Consider the following 17,812-nt stretch of genomic DNA (forward strand, 5'->3'; position numbering starts at 1 on the left):
AACACACAAATATTAAGTTAAATAGCCAAAAAAGTACTTGTACTGTACTAGCTGAACTCTGTCCCTAACTGTCTCGGTGCTTTTATGGAATAAAACTACTGATCCAGCGCAGCTGAATATGCGCAGCCCTTCTTAGTCTTTATGGCACATACAACAGGGTCCGAAGTCCACGAAAGTTTTGCTGATAAGGGGGGCCAATAAAAGCAGCCGTGCAGCAGTGTAAACACGTCTGCCTCGACGCAAAGCGGCCCTTATTCTGCGGATTTACATAAAAGCTCCCATCAGCCGGCCCACTCATTACCATGTTTTATATTCCCCCGCTCTCAGAAAGCATCATGGCAAAGTAGCTCCATCCCTCCCCTTCAACAGGGAAGTGAAGCAGCTTCTCGGAGCAGGTGTCAGCAGCCGAAAGCCAGAGAGGGAGAAAGGAACTTTATTTTGACTTTCTTTTTGGTCTTTTCCCCACGATCCTCCCTTTCAACCCTCGGCTCCAGCGCGCACACAGTAGGCCTATGTGGTGTTTTTAATGTTCTTTAAAATGGTGTCGAAACTGACATCCTTGCAGCAGGAGCTTCTTAACGCCCTGCTGGACTCAGGAGTTACCAAAGATGTTCTGATCCAGGCCTTAGACGACCTGGACCCCAGCCCGCCGAACTTTGGAGTAAAACTGGAGAACTTGCCCATGTCGCCTCAGAGCGGCAAGATGAACGGAGGGGACGCAGATACGAAGCCCGTTTTCCTCACGCTCACCAACGGCCACAGCAAGGGCAAGCTTTCCGGCGACGAGGGCTCCGAGGACGGGGACGACTACGACACCCCGCCGATACTAAAGGAGCTCCAATCGCTCAACACGGAGGAGGCCGCGGAGCAGAGGGCGGAGGTGGAGCGCATGTTGGCGTAAGTTCTCCTGACAAATTTCTATCTTCTAAAAAGTTTATATTATTTTTTTGAAATTTTATTTTTTTTTATGGCAGACGAGAAGACAAGAAAGTGAAATTTGCGCATATGCTCGCTTACTTTTATCCGTCTGAGCTCGCCCAATGTGCTCTTAATTTAGAAGTTTACGCCTTTTTTAAATCAGGTTTTTAACATGTTAAAAAATATACAATAATAATAGGCAGTAATATCCCTAAAACACTTTTCAGGCTTTGTTTACAATTTTAAAATAACCCGCCACGATTAGGTTTTCACTTTCTGGTTACTAATTATCCACACGGATTATTATTTCTTTACCTTTGCAAAATATCAGCTGAACTTACTTCTATTTATTATTAACTATAGCTACTCCACCTCTCGACGATAAAAACGCCGGGCGCACGGACTCCACAAAAAGAAAGTAACGATACAACTTCTATTATTATTATTATTATTATTATTATTATTATTATTATTATTATTATATTTAAATCAATTTGACTGTGACAATTTTTTTGTTTTCCGGTTTTTCCTCTGTCTGTAAACCCCTCTCACGGAAAAATAATATCCCATCACGAAGCCATTTCTTTCTAATTATCTCCGCTCAAACCACTCATCGTCGTAGAACTAATATTTGAGGCTCTATCATCCACTAACAGCACCGGAAGAATATCAAAACGAACCCACGTGTAGTTAAGTTATTATTAATTTTATTCTATAAATCATCAACTGAAAGATACACAGTGGCGTGTGATTAGAGTGAATGGAGATCTGGTTATTCATTGTCAAAAGTTATAAACTAACATCTCCCACTTAACCCACAGACTTAGATGTAGGCCTCCACATTCTCCAAAACAAACAGACGTGCGCAGATTTGCAATAATTACCGATGTCCGAGTGTCTGGGCCTGTTAGTGTCTGATTGCACGGTAAGGCTCAATTTCCACTCGTCTCTTTTTTAAATATACGCGTAGACACCGCTGCAACAAAAATTAACCAGAATATAAAGGTACAGTTTTACCACTTAAACTTAAATTTTGAAGTTAAATTTATATATGATATAAATTCCATACAACTTAATGTAGTTGTTTTTTTTTTTTTTAATCACTTAACGGAGTTTTCCTTGAGGTTAAATTTTAATTTTAGGGCCTAATATATGACTGTAACCTAAGGTTTGATTATCATCTTAAGAAATTCTGCATTTTTACATTTTTAAAGAATATCCTGCTGTTTGTGCTATACTAAATTATGTCTTGTTTTATTTTTTATTTTATACTTTGAGTAGATCAGATATTTAAAGTTAAGACAGCCTATGTAAAGTTTGTGTTATGGTTTTAATTTCGATTTTTACTCTTTCTATATTAAATCGAAGAGTTTAGGTAACAATGCTGCTTAAATCTACTCTGAGCTGAACTAACCTTTGGAAATATTTACAGCTCACTGAGCAGGCTGGAATAATAAATGGGTTGTCTGTGTGGAGACTCTTTATCTTTACAAACCCCTTAAACTCCAGGCTTTGAAAACAGGGAAACAACAAAAGGGAACAAGTTCATGACTAGTTGTTTCACTTTTGTATTTACTTTAAATATGAACTTTTAAAACCATTTCCACATCTGAAATGATACAATCTCACATGAACTAGTGATTTAATAGCATGACTTTTCCAGAACTCTTTATTTGAGCCTCAAAGTTTGAGTAAATGGTGGATTTTCCCCTGAACGCTGCACGTACTTGAGTGCTGCAATGAACCATGTTTTCTGCCCCTGTTGTTCTAACTGAACGCAGAGAGGATCCATGGCGTGCTGCCCGCATGATCAAAGGTTACATGCAGCAGCACAACATCCCCCAACGTGAGGTGGTGGACATCACGGGGCTGAACCAGTCTCACCTTTCCCAGCACCTCAACAAAGGAACGCCCATGAAAACACAGAAGCGAGCGGCCCTTTACACCTGGTATGTCAGGAAACAGCGGGAAATTCTACGACGTAAGTTAATATTTGAGTTTCTCACAGCTTGGCCACAGCCTGAAATGTTTAGCTGGCAGCAGCACGCTGCTTTATTTGGGTTTGAAACCTGTAGGGATATCATGTTTCCTCACCCTGATGAATGGCATGTACATGCAACTATTTTTCATTATGCATCAAAAGTGAAAATGCATCTAATTTATACATTCAAAGTGCCAAACTTTGTATAAGAAAGCATTTTGATATCAGCGTTATTGAACATGCCTCTTCTTATTTTCAGAATTCAACCAGGCAGCTCATGGTCCTGGCAGCAGTATGGCTGACAAAGGAAATCCAGATCAGGGTTATTATTTTGCAGAGTTCAATCCATCCGGTCAGAGCATGGGTCAGCCCGGCGAAGAGGTGGGCATCGAACCCTCCTGTAAGAAAATGAGGCGCAACCGCTTCAAATGGGGGCCTGCGTCCCAGCAAATCCTGTACCAGGCCTACGAGCGGCAGAAGAACCCCAGCAAGGAGGAGCGGGAGGCTTTGGTGGAGGAGTGTAACAGGTAGACACACATGAGGCCACTTTTAGCACAAAAATGCTGCCCGTGCAATGCTACCACCACATTCTCACCTGGTGTTGTTCCCCGCAGAGCTGAGTGTCTTCAGAGAGGTGTCTCCCCCTCCAAAGCTCAAGGCCTCGGCTCTAATCTGGTCACGGAAGTGCGAGTCTACAACTGGTTCGCCAACCGGCGTAAAGAGGAAGCCTTCAGGCAGAAGTTGGCCATGGATGCAATCACTGCTCCGAGCCACGGCATCAACCCTCTGCTGTCTCATGGCTCACCGCATCATCCCCAGGCCAGCGCTTCACCTCCAAGTAAGATGTCAAGTGGTGATGCTTTGCAAGCGGTTCGGCAGATTACACGTGCTAACATGCTAACATCAGCCTATGGGAGACTTGATGACGGTGGCGCAAAAGGCGCATGATTTCATTTTCTTTGGTGTAAAACTATTGCAAGGAAAGCACAGAGGCTCACAGTTGATGTGATCAGAGAGCCAGAGAAAGACAGGACAAGTGATCAATGAGCGTGAGTGAGTGAGCTGAGCGAGTGGCATTGTTATTCTGATCTTTGAAAACACTGAGAACAATCCACATTGTACCTGCAATCTCCACTCCAAAGTCAGCATGGAGAGGCATGGCACAAAGGGCAGCAACCCCATGACAGGCCAGGGTCAGGCCAGGGTCAGAGAAGGGGGAACAGACATCACCTCGACGTAGCACCTTCATTTCCACATTTCCTCCTTCCATCAAGGTTTCTAAGGACTCACGGAGTTGCCAAAACAAGGAGAAGGCTGTGGACTGTTGCTCTGACCATTTCACCTTCCCTTTATGTTTGCATCCAAACTAATTAGTATTGACTTAGTTTACCTAGCGTATACTACATAAAAACAAAGCAGATAGGGCTCACAGAGCATTATGCCCATGCCATCACTCACCCTCCATAAACCTCTGTGTTCAGAGACTCACTCAGATCCCATTGTTATCCTCTTGTGTTCGAACACGAGTCCAGCTTTGAAGGGGAGACTAATGGTTTGCTTTGTCTTGCTCTTTTACCTTTCCATAAACTGGTCCCACTTGTGGATTGTCTATTTGCTTAAGGTTTTTTGTCTCCTTGTTTTTGTTGAGAACACCTGAGCAGGCCTGGATATCAGGATGCAAAGAAAGGAAGGTTTGGTGCATGGCGGAGAACGCTTTGTTTCACCAAAATCTCTCTGCTGGCTGCTTACAAGGTGTCCTGCTGGCATCATGCTGACAGCATCAGCTGTTTTTCAGTGTCATCCCCTGACCTGACAATAATATCCCAGTGGGGCACCTCATTGCGTTGCTAGGGCACGGCCTGTATTATGCATGCTTAATGGACAATTAAAATCCTTTGCTGCTACATCTCCCAGGCCTTTGATAAGGGGCTCCTCTGATTCTACTCTCTATACTCTGCTCCAGCAGGAGGTCCCATTGTCTGTGGTGTATTAGAAGACTGCAGTCACTGTAACCTAGGTTCATTTATCTTGGCTGGGCCTGGAGGAGGACTGAATTTAAAGCCCCCCCTCCTCACCTTCATGGACATTAGTATAGTTGCTGAGGCTGGTCGCAGACTTGGAACAGCAGGAGCTGTCCACTGTGGTATTGGCTCTTTTCTGGCCAGACAGGACTGATGACCCCTTCTTTGCCTATAGAGAAAGCTGGTAACCCCCCTCCGTAAACTGCCGCCACACCTTCAGTCTTACAAGGGAGGTCACTTCTGGGTCATTTCAAAGGAACTCCTCTTAGTCAGGGAGTTTTTATTGATTTTGCTTTGGTTCGTTGATCAGTTGGTCACAACTGGATAGACAGTTAAACAGTGTGACGTGCATTTTTGGTGGTGACCTTTTTAGGAAATGAAACTGATCTTTCAAGCAGATTGCTTACAGTATTTTATAGCAGCCGTCTGTGTCGTCCCATGTAATAAGTGCCTAATATTCATCCACTGATGTTTACTGAGCTTATCAAAAGCATCTTATTTAGCCGTTATTCTTTAAAGTAGGAGCTCCTCAAACAAATTTATAGGTGTCATTAAAATGGTATGGTTATCAATCAGCATTTTCTTGGCCAAAGAAAGAATAAAAATGAATGAAAATCATTCAAAAATCATAATTTTTGTATTGAAGTTCTGCGTTTTACAAATTTTTTTTTTTTTAAAGCTGAATCTAAAAAAGCCTGATGTCTTCTGTATACCCTTTTACAGTGAAGCTAACCTAACAGTGAGCTACTGTTAGTTTCATCAACAAAACTGGGATTTTTCAGCATGAAAGTTACTTTTACTCTTTATGCAAAAAGTCATTTTTTTATCAGCAGGAGCAGTCAGTATCTGCATGGCTCCACCAAGGCTAAAAATTCCCTCCACAAACTGAGTTCCTGGATCCAGAAGGATGTCTGGATTGTATTAGATTGTAATATATTCTAAAAATGGTGGTTTTAAATTATTATGTTTTACTTTGATAGGAATATGTAAAAGCAATCTTACATGAATGCAGATTTCCATGGACAAAAGCGAATCACGTGCATGTTAGTCCAGGCTGCTAAAACATTCGTGTCATTTATTGAGTTATTCTGCTAACAAGCAGACAAACAAATCGGACCAATCACGTAACCTGGTTTGTGAAGATAATGCTTGTCTTTTTCTTAAGCAGGATTCTGAATAGACAACTTTTTCTTGTGATGGAGTGTTTTAGATTGATGGTAATTTGACAGCTGAAGCTAAATTGCGCTGTGTAAGCTGAACTGTGTTGTTCTGCACGTTACCAAACTAGCAAACTCAGAAGTTCCAGATCAGATACAGTAGCATGTGTGGGTTGTGTTGCTTTCTGTAACCTCAGGCTAGCTTAAAACAGGGACACACACACACAGAAGGAATGGCCTAGCTCTGCACTTTCCAGTGCTCCCAGAGTGCTACAAAGAGGAGACTGGCTACGTCCTGCAGAGACCCAGGAGGTCTGTCATATTCAGCGGCACTACAATGAGCACTGCCTGGGGTTGGGGAGGCAGGCTTTGATATTACATGGGTCACACAGGGAGCTAGAGGCTTTTAAACCTGCTGAAGGTCCATGCTACCACTCCCATCCTGAAGTTCTCGCCCTCCCCCTGCTCTCAAAAAGCAAGTTGCAGTTTTTTTTTCTTGACTGGGCCGTCAAAAAGACTAGAAACCCTAGTTTCTAACTTTAGTTTGTGGAAGTCTGAGCTTCCCTGCAGCTTAAATTACTGCAGAAGCCAAAGAAACAAAACTCTCCTGAATAGCATCCTTTAAGAGGTGGCCCAGCTCCGAGATAACTGACTTTTTATGAGTCCTCCTCTATTGTGTGGCAATGGGGGTCATGAGTCCAATGGAGTGCTTTATTGTTCTGTGGCAGTGTTTACAAGGCACGGCGGGGTGTTGTGGGGTTGATAGTATGTTGCAGGACACAATATGATGTCTGTTGGCCGTACAAAATGGAGGACAGGTACTTTAGAGGATGAAATATGACAGCAGCTTTGAAGTAGCTGCATTTTAACTATCCATATTCAAAGCAATAGCTCCACACTATCAGATGTGCTTGCATGAAATATGTTTGCTTTACTGGCGATAGTTAAATGAAAAGATTGCTATTACTTGCATATCTCTTAAATGAGAAGCTTAACAAGAGTTCGTATTTTAAAAGAAAGACTTGGAGCAGGAGTGAAAAACTTTAAAATCAGCATCTAGAAGATCTGGTAGCTCACCCAGTAACAGGTTATCGGATTTCCTAAACCTGTACAAAGACAGATTTCGGCAAATGTAGAGAAATGGTGTCTCAAGATTGTTATTGTTAAAGCTGTAGATGCATTGATAAAGATGGAGCTGTAAACTACAGAGATTTCATGATGAGTGGTTTTGGCAAAATCTCATTAGAAGCAAACTAAACTATACGATTTGCACAGCAACACCTAGAAATCGATGTCCCTCTCATTGCTCACCTATTGTGTCAAAGCCTCTCCCTCTTTTTATCTCGAAATGTGTGCATATCAATACTTCCGACTTCTGCAGGGTGTTCCGGCTGTCACACCTGGGTCAGGGACGTGGGACTTGGGGAAGATGATGTTGATCTTAGTGCAAACAGAGTCTGTCTCTGCACTGTTACTGAGGGAGGGAAGCACTGCGTGACAGTGCGAGGTTGAAACCACAGGATAAGAATGTGTTTGGCATTGCTTGTAATTGTGTAATGTTTACTCTGTTGATATCAGAGGGAGGCCTGCATCAGCAAACATACATTTGATTGTCAGTTGGGAGGTGGAGCATTCCTATGGGCCTCCAGTGAGAGACAGAAAGTAGTCTAGACGGGGGATTAAGTGATGTCATTAAATTTATTCTCATCGATTCACTGTGAATCTCTTTAAACTGTTTGAAATATAATAAAAACTTGAAAGTTTGGAATGTGGACTGTAACTAGGCTCCCAGTTTTATAAGACACTTATTACTCTCATTTTCAGTTCCATTTTTATTTACTCTATGGCAGTTTCTTAGTATGATTACCAATTGAAAAAATGTCATTATTTATCATTCTGAGTTTGCATGCTGGGCGTTGGACCAGAGCCTCTCATACAAGCTGTTTTAGTCTCATCTCCTTTAGGCCAGCCTCCAACTTTCTTGTGATTGGCTGCCACTTGCAAACAGAAGGATAGGTCTCCAGTAGGGGGATTTGAGAAGACCGGCTTAACTAATCTGACTAATCTTAACTAAGTAATGGATTATCAGAGACTGAAACAGACACCCAATAGAAATGGCTAAATTATTGAAATGAAAATGTGAAAAAACAAAACAAACAGCAAATCAACACAATGGCTAGCAATTAAAAATGTTAGCTAGTGGTATAAATAAGCAAATAAATATTTAACTAAAACGTCTCAATAAAAAGCTTGTATAGTTAACTAAAAATATAAATAAAAAATTGGATATCTTGATTGAATGTGCAGATTTTTCATTAGATAATAGTTTGGGTAAATAAAAAAAAAAGGTTTTAGCTGATAGAATAGATAAACAAAAATGGTAACTAGTGATTACTAATCGTTAACTGACAGCAGAGATGAATACATAGAAATATTGGGTAAAACTGACGATAAGGAAATTTTAATGTTTAGCTAATATATATAAAAGGGGGCTATAAAGGATTAACAGTACAGATAACAGTTTAAATTGGTAGCTGAAATTATGCTGTAGGTAAACAAATAAAATAATTAGGTAATAGTATTGATAAATAAAGCCCCAGTATTGAGTACCCAAGTTAAATAGGTAGCACAAACACAAAACCTGAAAGACATAGCTGACAAATCTTAATTTCACCTGTTTAGTATTGACAAGCTAATATTTCCGCCATTTGGCCTTCAATTCATGCTATTGCTACCTATCACACTAGAGTTATATGATTTAGATTTAGCATCATGCGTAAATGTGCTGAATCTGTGCTGCTCGTATTTAGCGAGTGAAACAAATAAACAATTAGCTGAAATCATGTAACAGCTAGTTTAGCTAGCAAAAATACAAATAAAATGTGGATGCTTTTGGTTGAAAGTACAGATAACAACTGAAACTGTTAGCTAATAGCACAGATAAACAAATTTAAATACAAATTTAAATATCTCGTTACAAATATTAATAACATTGGTATATTATTTGTTTAAAGTACAGCTAAAAGTTAAAATTATTAAAATTGTTAAAAGTAGATAAAATAGTTGGATAATAATATAGATAAAACTCCAGTTTTGAGTACCTAAAGGCACCTAAATAGCACTAATAGTACAAAACTTTAGATAAATAGCTGACAAATCTTTATTTCAGCAATTTATTTTTGCTATGCCATTAAAAATGCTAATGTTTTGGCTCTGCAACCATCATTACAGTTTTGTGCTAGTGTTACTTATTATGGAGTTATATGATTTTGATTTAGCATCATTTACTGAGAAGGCACATCCTCTTCAGAGACTGAAACAAATAAGATTCTTAGCTGGAAATACACAATGAAAATTTTTTAAATATCTGGGTAAAAATGTAAAAAAAAAAAAACCCCAGGTATTTTTGTACAAAGTACGAAAAAGTACAGATAACAATTGAAATTATTGGACAATAGTATAGATAAACACATAAAAATGTTAGTTAGAAATACATTGCTAATATATTGCTAGCTACAAATATGAATAAAAATGGGATTAGTTAACAGTATGGCTAACAGTTGGAAGCTAAATACACTGGAATAAAAGCTGATGATATTTAATATATTAGCTAAAACATCAAAAACCCCATTTAATATGTTCCTAAGCATAATGTACAACTATTAAGTGAAACAGTAGCCTAAAGTAGTGGAGGAAATGTGAAAGTAAAGTTAACATTAGAGTCTAAATGATATACTTTTGAGACAATTCATTAAGTACAGCTACCATTACTCTTAATGACAGTTATTAAAATACCTTGGACCAAATATATTGCTCTATAAGGTGAAAAATAAAAAAGCACTAGGGACAACCTTTGTTCAAACTGAATATCTTTTCGTAACCCTGACGTAATACAAACATCATTGGTAATGTTTGTATGCTGGTCACAGAGTCTGATGGGAGTCCTGCTTATGTGAGTGCATGTACACAGTGAATGGCCTTGGCTAAGCTGCTCAGATAGCAGCAGTGGACGGGTCACTGTCTTTGTTTGCTCAGTCCTCCCCTATCCGAGTCAAAGAGCAGGTGAGTGCGGTGGGTTGGAGTGACAGTGTCACTGCTCAGCACTGACGAGCCAATGCTCTTCACTGCCCTATATACCTGCAATAGTTGCAGCACACAGCGACCGTGAGGCAAGACAAGTTAAGTTAACCTGCTCTCTCTCTGGTTCTCTCTCTCTCTCAGTGAGATACGGGCAAGTTCCCAGTGAGGTCACCTCCTCCTCGGCCATCAGTCACCACAGTAGCAACGCAATGGCGACCAGCCAGTCAGTGCTCCAGCAGGTGTCTCCGGGAGGACTGGACCACAGCCACAGTCTGCTGTCACCCGACGCCAAGATGGTGAGTGAACACACCTGGGCCCTGGTGGCCTCAGATTAGATAAGAACCTGCCTGCGTTTAGCATAAACGTACAAAGTAGGTTCCTGAACCTCCTCTCCCATGGACGTGCTGGCAAGAGCCAACAATTAGCACATTGTGTTGCTGTGTTTGGAAGGTGGAGCCACGGTGGCTGTACTAGCAGGCAGCCATCACCAAAGTGCACCAGGCATGTTCATCTCTCAGCCAATAAACCTGACAAAGAAACATTCTGTTCCTATTGATTAAATGCCTCACAAAGAGGAGCCAAAGGTGGAGTGTTGCTTGTTCTGCCAGAGAAATGACGCCAACATTTGATCATGCCCGATACTTTTTTTTCTGCATCTACTTCTCCCCTTTTCCCTAGTTCAATATTTGATCAGTGATCAGGAAACCTATGCATACTATCATAGCGTCTGTACAAGTACTTTTAAAAAATGTGCAATGTGCTAATGTCAAAATACAGCATTATTCAAATCATCAGGGATTACAGTATCCGTCCGTTTGAACTGTTTATTTTGTTTGGAAAATGGGGAAAAATTAGTCATACAGCACAGTTTACCTCTGCCCTGCATTATGTGAAATGAGGGCAGGCATTGTAGTGTGCGGCAGGTCAGAGCTGTCAGTTGTTTTATGCAGATGTGAGTCGGGCCAAGTTCTCCTCTGTGGGCAGGAGGCTGTAGTCAAATAAACGCAGCCCCACTGAGGGGGAGGATCCAGATAAAGATTACTGTAAATGTTGGGTGAAGCATTTGTTTGAAGCCACATGCGCGGAGAATGCGCAACGCCAACTCACACAGCCTTCTCTGCGACATTTTATTATGATTTTATTTTCCTTGGAATTTTTTTCTTTATCAGTATGTGCTTGTGTGTGACGGGAATTACGCAACTGTGGTGTCGTACAAAAGAATCCGAACTGAGTCAACATTTATGTCTGTTGTTTGTCTAACTGCCAACATCTCTTTCACTTTGAACATGAATTTATGTGAATTTACATAGCCAGTACTCTGATAACTCTGAGTGTAGTGCTCAGCTAAAAACAAATAGTACTGCTATAAAACTGTACTGTAATTTTATTTCCATGATCTCTTTACAGATTTCAGGTTCAGGTGGAGGACTTCCTCCGGTCAGCACACTCACAAACATCCACAGTTCCCATCACAGCCATCAGCAGACACAGAACCTCATCATGCCTCTGTCTGGAGTCATGGCCATAGCACAAAGTATGTCTAGCATACATCAATACAAATTTTCGCTTGTTCTAAAGGCACGTGGTGACTGACATCTTACTTGGGTGTCACCAGGTTTAAACACATCGCAGTCTCAAACGGTGCCGGTGATCAACAGCGTGGCGGGAAGTCTTGCAGCGCTCCAGCCGGTGCCGTTTTCCCAGCAGCTCCACAGCCCTCATCAGCAGAGCCTGATGCAGCAGAGTCCGAGCCACATGAGCCAGCAGCCGTTCATGGCCTCCGTCACACACTCACACAGTCAGTAACACATTTTGATTGTTTTTGTCAGTCCAGTAGGCACTAGCATGCATTTTAACAAGTTTTTGGAGGTTCCTAACATTAGCTTTTAGGCCTTGTGTTAAAACAAAGCACAACTTGTAACCAGACAGTTTTAATGTGTTTATTTAGACATAAAAAAAAAACTTTGATGTGATTTGAAGCTTTAATGGGGAGGAGCTCAGAGTAATCCAGCCTAAAACAACACCACAATCAGCCACCATGCTTCCATCTGGTCTGATTTCTCTCTCAAAGTCAGTTTATGTGGTTTAAAGCAAAGAGTTCCCACCCTGACTCTTAATAACTAAAGCACAAATAAAAGTGGAAGAAGATAGTTTGTAAATGTTGCTGAATATAATATTACACACCAGGTATGCAGCTTCCTCTCTGCAGCTGTAGATCAGCTCTTAACCTTAATAAATATTTACTTGTCCCTGTTATGGAAGTGTAATAATCTATTATGTCTCCCTTTTTCAGTGTATCCGCACAAACAAGAACCCCCGCAATATTCCCACCCGTCACGTTTCTCCTCAGCCATGGTGGTCACAGACGCCAACAGCCCCCTCAGCTCCATATCCTCGAGCAAGACGGTGAGACTTTAACCCCGTGCCACCAACAGCTACAGTTAGACGCACCTTCTGACCGCTTCCCCTACCCGCCGATGATGATTTCAGTTCGAGTAATTACGGGGACATTTGCATGAGAATCACCGTTCAATTTGCATTTTATATTGTAATTCTTTGCAACTGTCGTGTTTCCCTGCTGATGCACAAAAAAAAGAAAAATCCTTCTCACCTTACTCTGACTGAGAGAAACAGCACCATCAAAGCTCGCTGCAACAGCAGGAACTAGATCACAGCAGGGAGAAGTGTGTGTGTGTGTTATGACGGTGTGCTGACTTGTTTGATTCCTGTCACATTAGGACGCTCCTGTAAACAAGATGGTGCAACTTGGGGGTCTCTCCTGGGTAAATACAATTTTATTAGTTCAGTCACGCAGTTTACATGAGTGAAATTATCAAACTCAAACACACATCTAATCACTTAGGACAGTTGTGGCTGTGCACGTTGATCCCTTTGCTTTCTGTTTACGGCTGATGTTCAAACGCTTTCATTAGGAGAGACGGATGTATGGATAGGACACTCCTCAGAATTCCTATTTCCTCTTAAACAGCTGTCTAATCAATCACATGTTCCCTCAGCCTGAACGCCTCTTGATTAATGCTCCCTATTTTCACTTTCCTCTACCCGACGAGACTTACCTCTGAGATCAGGAAATGAGACCTGTTAATCAAAGTTCTCAACCCCTGTGTGCTGCAGCTTTCCTCCATGCTACAGTGAGGCTGGAGATGAGATGGGCTGGGTGAGGGGGCGGCGGCTTTTTTTTTTTTCTCCTTTTTTTTTTTTTTCTAATTACATCTCTTCCTCTTTCCTACTTCTCCCTGCTCTCGGTGATCGCCCTAGCCTGAAATGTTGTCCACGGTGCTTTCACACACTCAATTTCCCACGCTGAGACAGAGTGATCGTACCGTGAGCTGCTACTGCCAGACTGATGGCTGCAGGGGAGGATAGCTGAGAACGCTGTGTATCCTGTGAGCAGCAAATAACAAAAACTCCTCTAACCTAAGTGTTACTGCCTCCTTAAAACTGACTAAAAATAGATGTTGTCACCTGTAGTGGTAGGTCCTTTGTTTAAGTAAAAGCACTAAAACCATAATGTAAAAATGGTTTCAAACTTTTTTTATTACCTAATATGTTCAACCTATATGGAGATCCCTTTTGTCGGTGAAGCCGTCTGTAATATTTTAGTTTTTGTGAGTTGAACACAACATATTAGCCAAGAAAAAAAAGATATTTATTCTTTATTAATGATATCATGGATCTGTGTGCTCAGATTATCGTTACTGTTTGATAAGGATTTATCTATTTATCGTCTGAATTAATAAGTTAATCGTGTAGCTAAATGCAGTTTTATTAGACCGCATCAAATGGACAAAATATTTAATTTTAAATAAGAATTTTATGAATAATTACATCTTGAAATCTCAGCTTTTTTCTCTACCAGATTATAGCAGGTTATTTTTGTAAAAATGAGGCTTTAGCTGTATTTTGTCATAATATTTTAAACGCATTTTGGGGTAAAATGTTAGCCATAAAGGAAGGGAAGTACAAAGTAGCATAAAATTCCAGACAAAGTGCACATATACTCGGTTATTTTATACCACTTCTTTTTTATTTAGTGACCTGTTAGCCCCAAAGCTTTCCGAGGTATTTTCTTATCAGGACTTTATTTGGATAGGTTTGCCTCCTTGTCGTGACACCAGCATGCTCGGGCTTTATAACACTTGCTGTTTACTAACCTTTCATTATACCTGAGTCTGCTTCAAACTCGCCTCTGCTCAGAGAGCCGCCGTCTAATGACTCAGGTCTTGGCTGCGTGTCAGCTTTATCAGGTGACGCTGTTTGCTGGCTGGGGGGTCACACCGGGGTCAGCTGCCTCCACCCCTAGAGAGGCAGGTGAAAAATAAATTCCACAAACAGTCTTAACGAAGAGAGCGTTTCAATGGAAACGGCTTTTCAGAGTTAGGAGAAGAGGGATGAGGAATGTATTTGGTCAGGTGTGGCGCATCAAGGTGGAGGGCTGCAGGAAGTATTCACTGAAGTAAAAGTAGAAATGTGACACTGCACAAGTAAAAGTCTTGCATTTGCAGTCTTAACTGATAAAAGAAATTTGTTCAGTTAATTCATCTATATTTTGAAGATCCAGTAAAGGCTAAGCTAACTGGGCAAAGTTGTCTTAATTAATTACTGATGTCAGCGTATGTGAGAAACCATTCTGCCTGAAAAATTTGCTGGCAGCTGCTGCTAACCTTTGAACGTTGCAGTGAATTCAGTATTTTTAGCCCTTCAGCAAGTAGTTTTTGAAACAGACACAAGATTAAAAGTGAACTAAAACCAGCCCAGATGATGATGATAACGTGACAGTTGCTCTTTCTCACTCATTCACATGAATTAAATAGTTGATAGCCTTTATTTACCTCAGCTGCTAAAGGTAACTGGCCTTGTCCTCTGTTTGATCAACCGGTCACGAGTACCGCTCATCTTCTCCCCTCTTGCCGTAGAATGCTCTTGTAATAACACGTCTGCTTTAAATTAACAGCCATCAGCTCTCGTTTTGTTTTTTAAGACTTAACCCCTCATTTCTTGAAAAAGCTTTTATTTTGAAACATGTGAAGTGAAGTTTGTGAAGAAATACGAATACTGACCGTCTGACAGCTGGTCACTTATTCGGGTGTTATTCTACATAGCAGAGAATAAGTGAAGGAGAAACCATCGCACAGGAGAGAGAGAAGATCAGCAGCTCATGGTACTGGTCAGACTGGAGCTGAGGCTGGAGATAGAGTTGACTTTATGAAGCGCTTCTGCTCTTTAACAAATAGGTTTGTAAGGAATGAAGCCCTGGCTGATTGAATCCATGTTTTTGATAAACTGCATGGCTTTGAATGCTTTTTTGGCTCACAATTAGCTTCATATATTTTGTAGCACATGAAAAACACCATATCTATTCCATTCCATTCAATTGTATTTATATAGCGCCAAATCACAACAACAGTCGCCTCAAGGCGCTTTATATTGTAAGGTAACAAGGTTAACAACTGAAAATCTACACCTGACGGTGCCAATGTGCTAAAGACGTCTTTCCACTGCCCCCAAATGGCTAAAATATCACCTATGGCAGCTTTGTCATTGACTGGTTCTGTTACTTTGGTGGATCATTATAATTTGGTATTAATTAGTGATCACTTCATTATGCTGGGGTATAATATAAAATAAATGCACATTTCTTCTATATATTTGAAACATCAGGTACATGAAATGTTCCCTTTATGCCGTCTAATTCAACCAATATGACGATCGCGCTTCGTTCATTTTTTTAAGCTTATCCATAAACAGCCATTCACCCCATTAACATATAGAAAAAGGGTCAGAATGACAGGAATTCACTGTAGTCCATCATCACCGTTGTGTGTCTGTATATGTAAATTACTGGACAGATTGTATTTATTGTTTTATGAAACACAGCCTTGCTTCGTCTGACATTTCTCTCCTCCTCCACCTCCACAGTGTCCTCTTCAAGCTTGGTGAGAGCGTCCACCTGACTTCCTCGGTGCCCGGCAACCAGAGCGCATTTTTCCACCCTCTCATCGCGGTGACCATGACAACTCCTAATAACCCGCAACAGCGTGCCGGATGATGAGTCAGTCAACAGACGCAGAGGAGTGACGACGGCGGCGGGCACGGCGGTGGAAATGAGAAAAGGGGACAGTGGAAAAAAAACAAACAAAAAACCCCCCCAACTCACCTGCACCTGAAAGGGAGGAGTCTGGATTTCCCTCTGTGGCACACAAATGATCAACAAGGATGTATGATTTTAACCGAATCTTTTGAAAACAGTGTTCAGTTTTCCATCCTCCCGTCTCTCTCTCTCTCTTTTTTTTTTTTTTTTTTTTTTTAACAATTTGCAGTCATCCTCTGTTGTGACATTACCAAGGAACAAAAATCGGGCACCAAAAACTGCTCACGAACCAGACTGAAGGCTCTGCGATGACTTTAACTGTGATCTAAGGTGGAAATACAAAGTCACGCTGGCACTAAGGGACAGAGACACTGATCTGCTTGTGTGCAGGCCGAGGTAGGACTGGGCTGAAAGCCTTGCACGTGAGCAGACTACGTGACAATCACAATAACCTTTATTGATCTTGCGCTTGACATTCTAAAAGAGTCTTCCATGTTATTCTTTCACACTCGGTTTACTGTACTAGCAGTAGTGCAAAGGATGAATGCCTGTTTGTCATTCCCAGTTGTTCAGTGTGTATACTGTGATTGAAAAAGACTTTGACAATCTTGAAAGGACTATGCAATGCGTCTGTAGGTGTATGCAATGCTTTGTATAACTGGATTCTGCACAAAACTCCACACACTTGTACACTGTCAGTGAGATCACCAACAGCTGCCTGTAAATAAAAGAAAAGCACATGGGTGTAAGAGTGACAAACTATGCCAAAGGATAGGAGCTTCGATTGCAGCTGCGTGTCTCATAAGCTACTCGGCCACATTTGTAATCTTGGCCTTGCCTCAGTCGTCGAGGGAAGGACTGAGTCACTGACTCTAAATGTGTCCCTTCCCCTTCAGGAAACCTCTGACTGTTGTTTGCACATAGATTCAGGTGAATTTCAGGAATGGGACCCGCCCTCCCTTTATCTCTCCCACGTCCTTCTTCAATCCGAAATAGTACAAATATTGTTAATAACTCCTCATCATAAAATATATATCACAGGATCTCCCCCTCCCCTTGAGTAGAATGATAATAATGTCAAGTATTCAGAAACAAAACAAATATAAAAGTCAGACAATGTTGTGACAGGAACGGCTCTAATCATTGCAGGATTCCAGAAAGGCTGAGAAATGTCGGGGAGAGGAGCAGCTGCTGTGGGTACAGACGCCCACGCTAACAGTATTAAGGTTTGTTCAGAGAGATACCAAAGTGGGGTTCATGCAAATTTGATATCCCTCCCTCCAGCATCCTTCTTCCTCCCCTCCTCCTTCCCCTCTCTCATTGGTGGATACCTCTGAATCACCTCTTACTCAGTCATACCATTAATTTTGTGTGCCAAAATTCCAAAATCTTGCTTTTGCTCTCTGTCTGAACACACTGTCGCAGGCTCATTAGCTGGACGATAGCGATACCAAATTTAGCACCAACCATGAGTTTTCTTCTCGCTTTAAGAACCTGTGAGACAAAAAAGGCATTTATGCAAGCACAACTGGCATGTAAGACG

At 41.2% G+C, this 17,812-nt stretch overlaps 1 protein-coding gene across 3 annotated transcripts; it reads left to right on the plus strand.

The window, feature by feature from the left end:
* The first annotated feature begins 236 nt into the window (after positions 1–236).
* On the plus strand, positions 237–17,265 carry hnf1ba (HNF1 homeobox Ba). 3 transcript variants are annotated; one of them, XM_040009253.1, is made up of 10 exons: positions 237–897; positions 2,700–2,899; positions 3,159–3,426; positions 3,514–3,737; positions 10,299–10,453; positions 11,565–11,691; positions 11,773–11,955; positions 12,451–12,563; positions 12,896–12,940; positions 16,098–17,265. In XM_040009253.1, the coding sequence occupies exons 1-10, from the start codon at positions 527–529 to the stop codon at positions 16,116–16,118; spliced, it is 1,707 nt and encodes a 568-aa protein (XP_039865187.1). In that variant the 5' UTR covers positions 237–526; the 3' UTR covers positions 16,119–17,265. The 3 variants fall into 3 exon arrangements, with proteins under 3 accessions (XP_039865187.1, XP_039865186.1, XP_039865188.1); XM_040009252.1 differs by having other exon boundaries at positions 12,896–17,265; XM_040009254.1 differs by lacking the exon at positions 12,896–12,940 and having other exon boundaries at positions 238–897.
* Positions 17,266–17,812: the final 547 nt, after the last annotated feature.

This window comes from Simochromis diagramma, unplaced genomic scaffold (assembly GCF_900408965.1).
Source record: "Simochromis diagramma unplaced genomic scaffold, fSimDia1.1 OVJJ01000344.1, whole genome shotgun sequence".
Classification (NCBI taxonomy): domain Eukaryota; kingdom Metazoa; phylum Chordata; class Actinopteri; order Cichliformes; family Cichlidae; genus Simochromis; species Simochromis diagramma.

Excerpts from the sequence above, each read along its gene's own strand:
- hnf1ba (XM_040009252.1), top strand. The coding sequence starts at position 527 with ATGTTCTTTAAAATGGTGTCGAAACTGACATCCTTGCAGCAGGAGCTT. Across the intron at positions 10,454-11,564 it reads TGTCACCCGACGCCAAGATG|ATTTCAGGTTCAGGTGGAGG; the intron begins GTGAGTGAACAC and ends ATCTCTTTACAG. Across the intron at positions 12,564-12,895 it reads CCATATCCTCGAGCAAGACG|GACGCTCCTGTAAACAAGAT; the intron begins GTGAGACTTTAA and ends CTGTCACATTAG.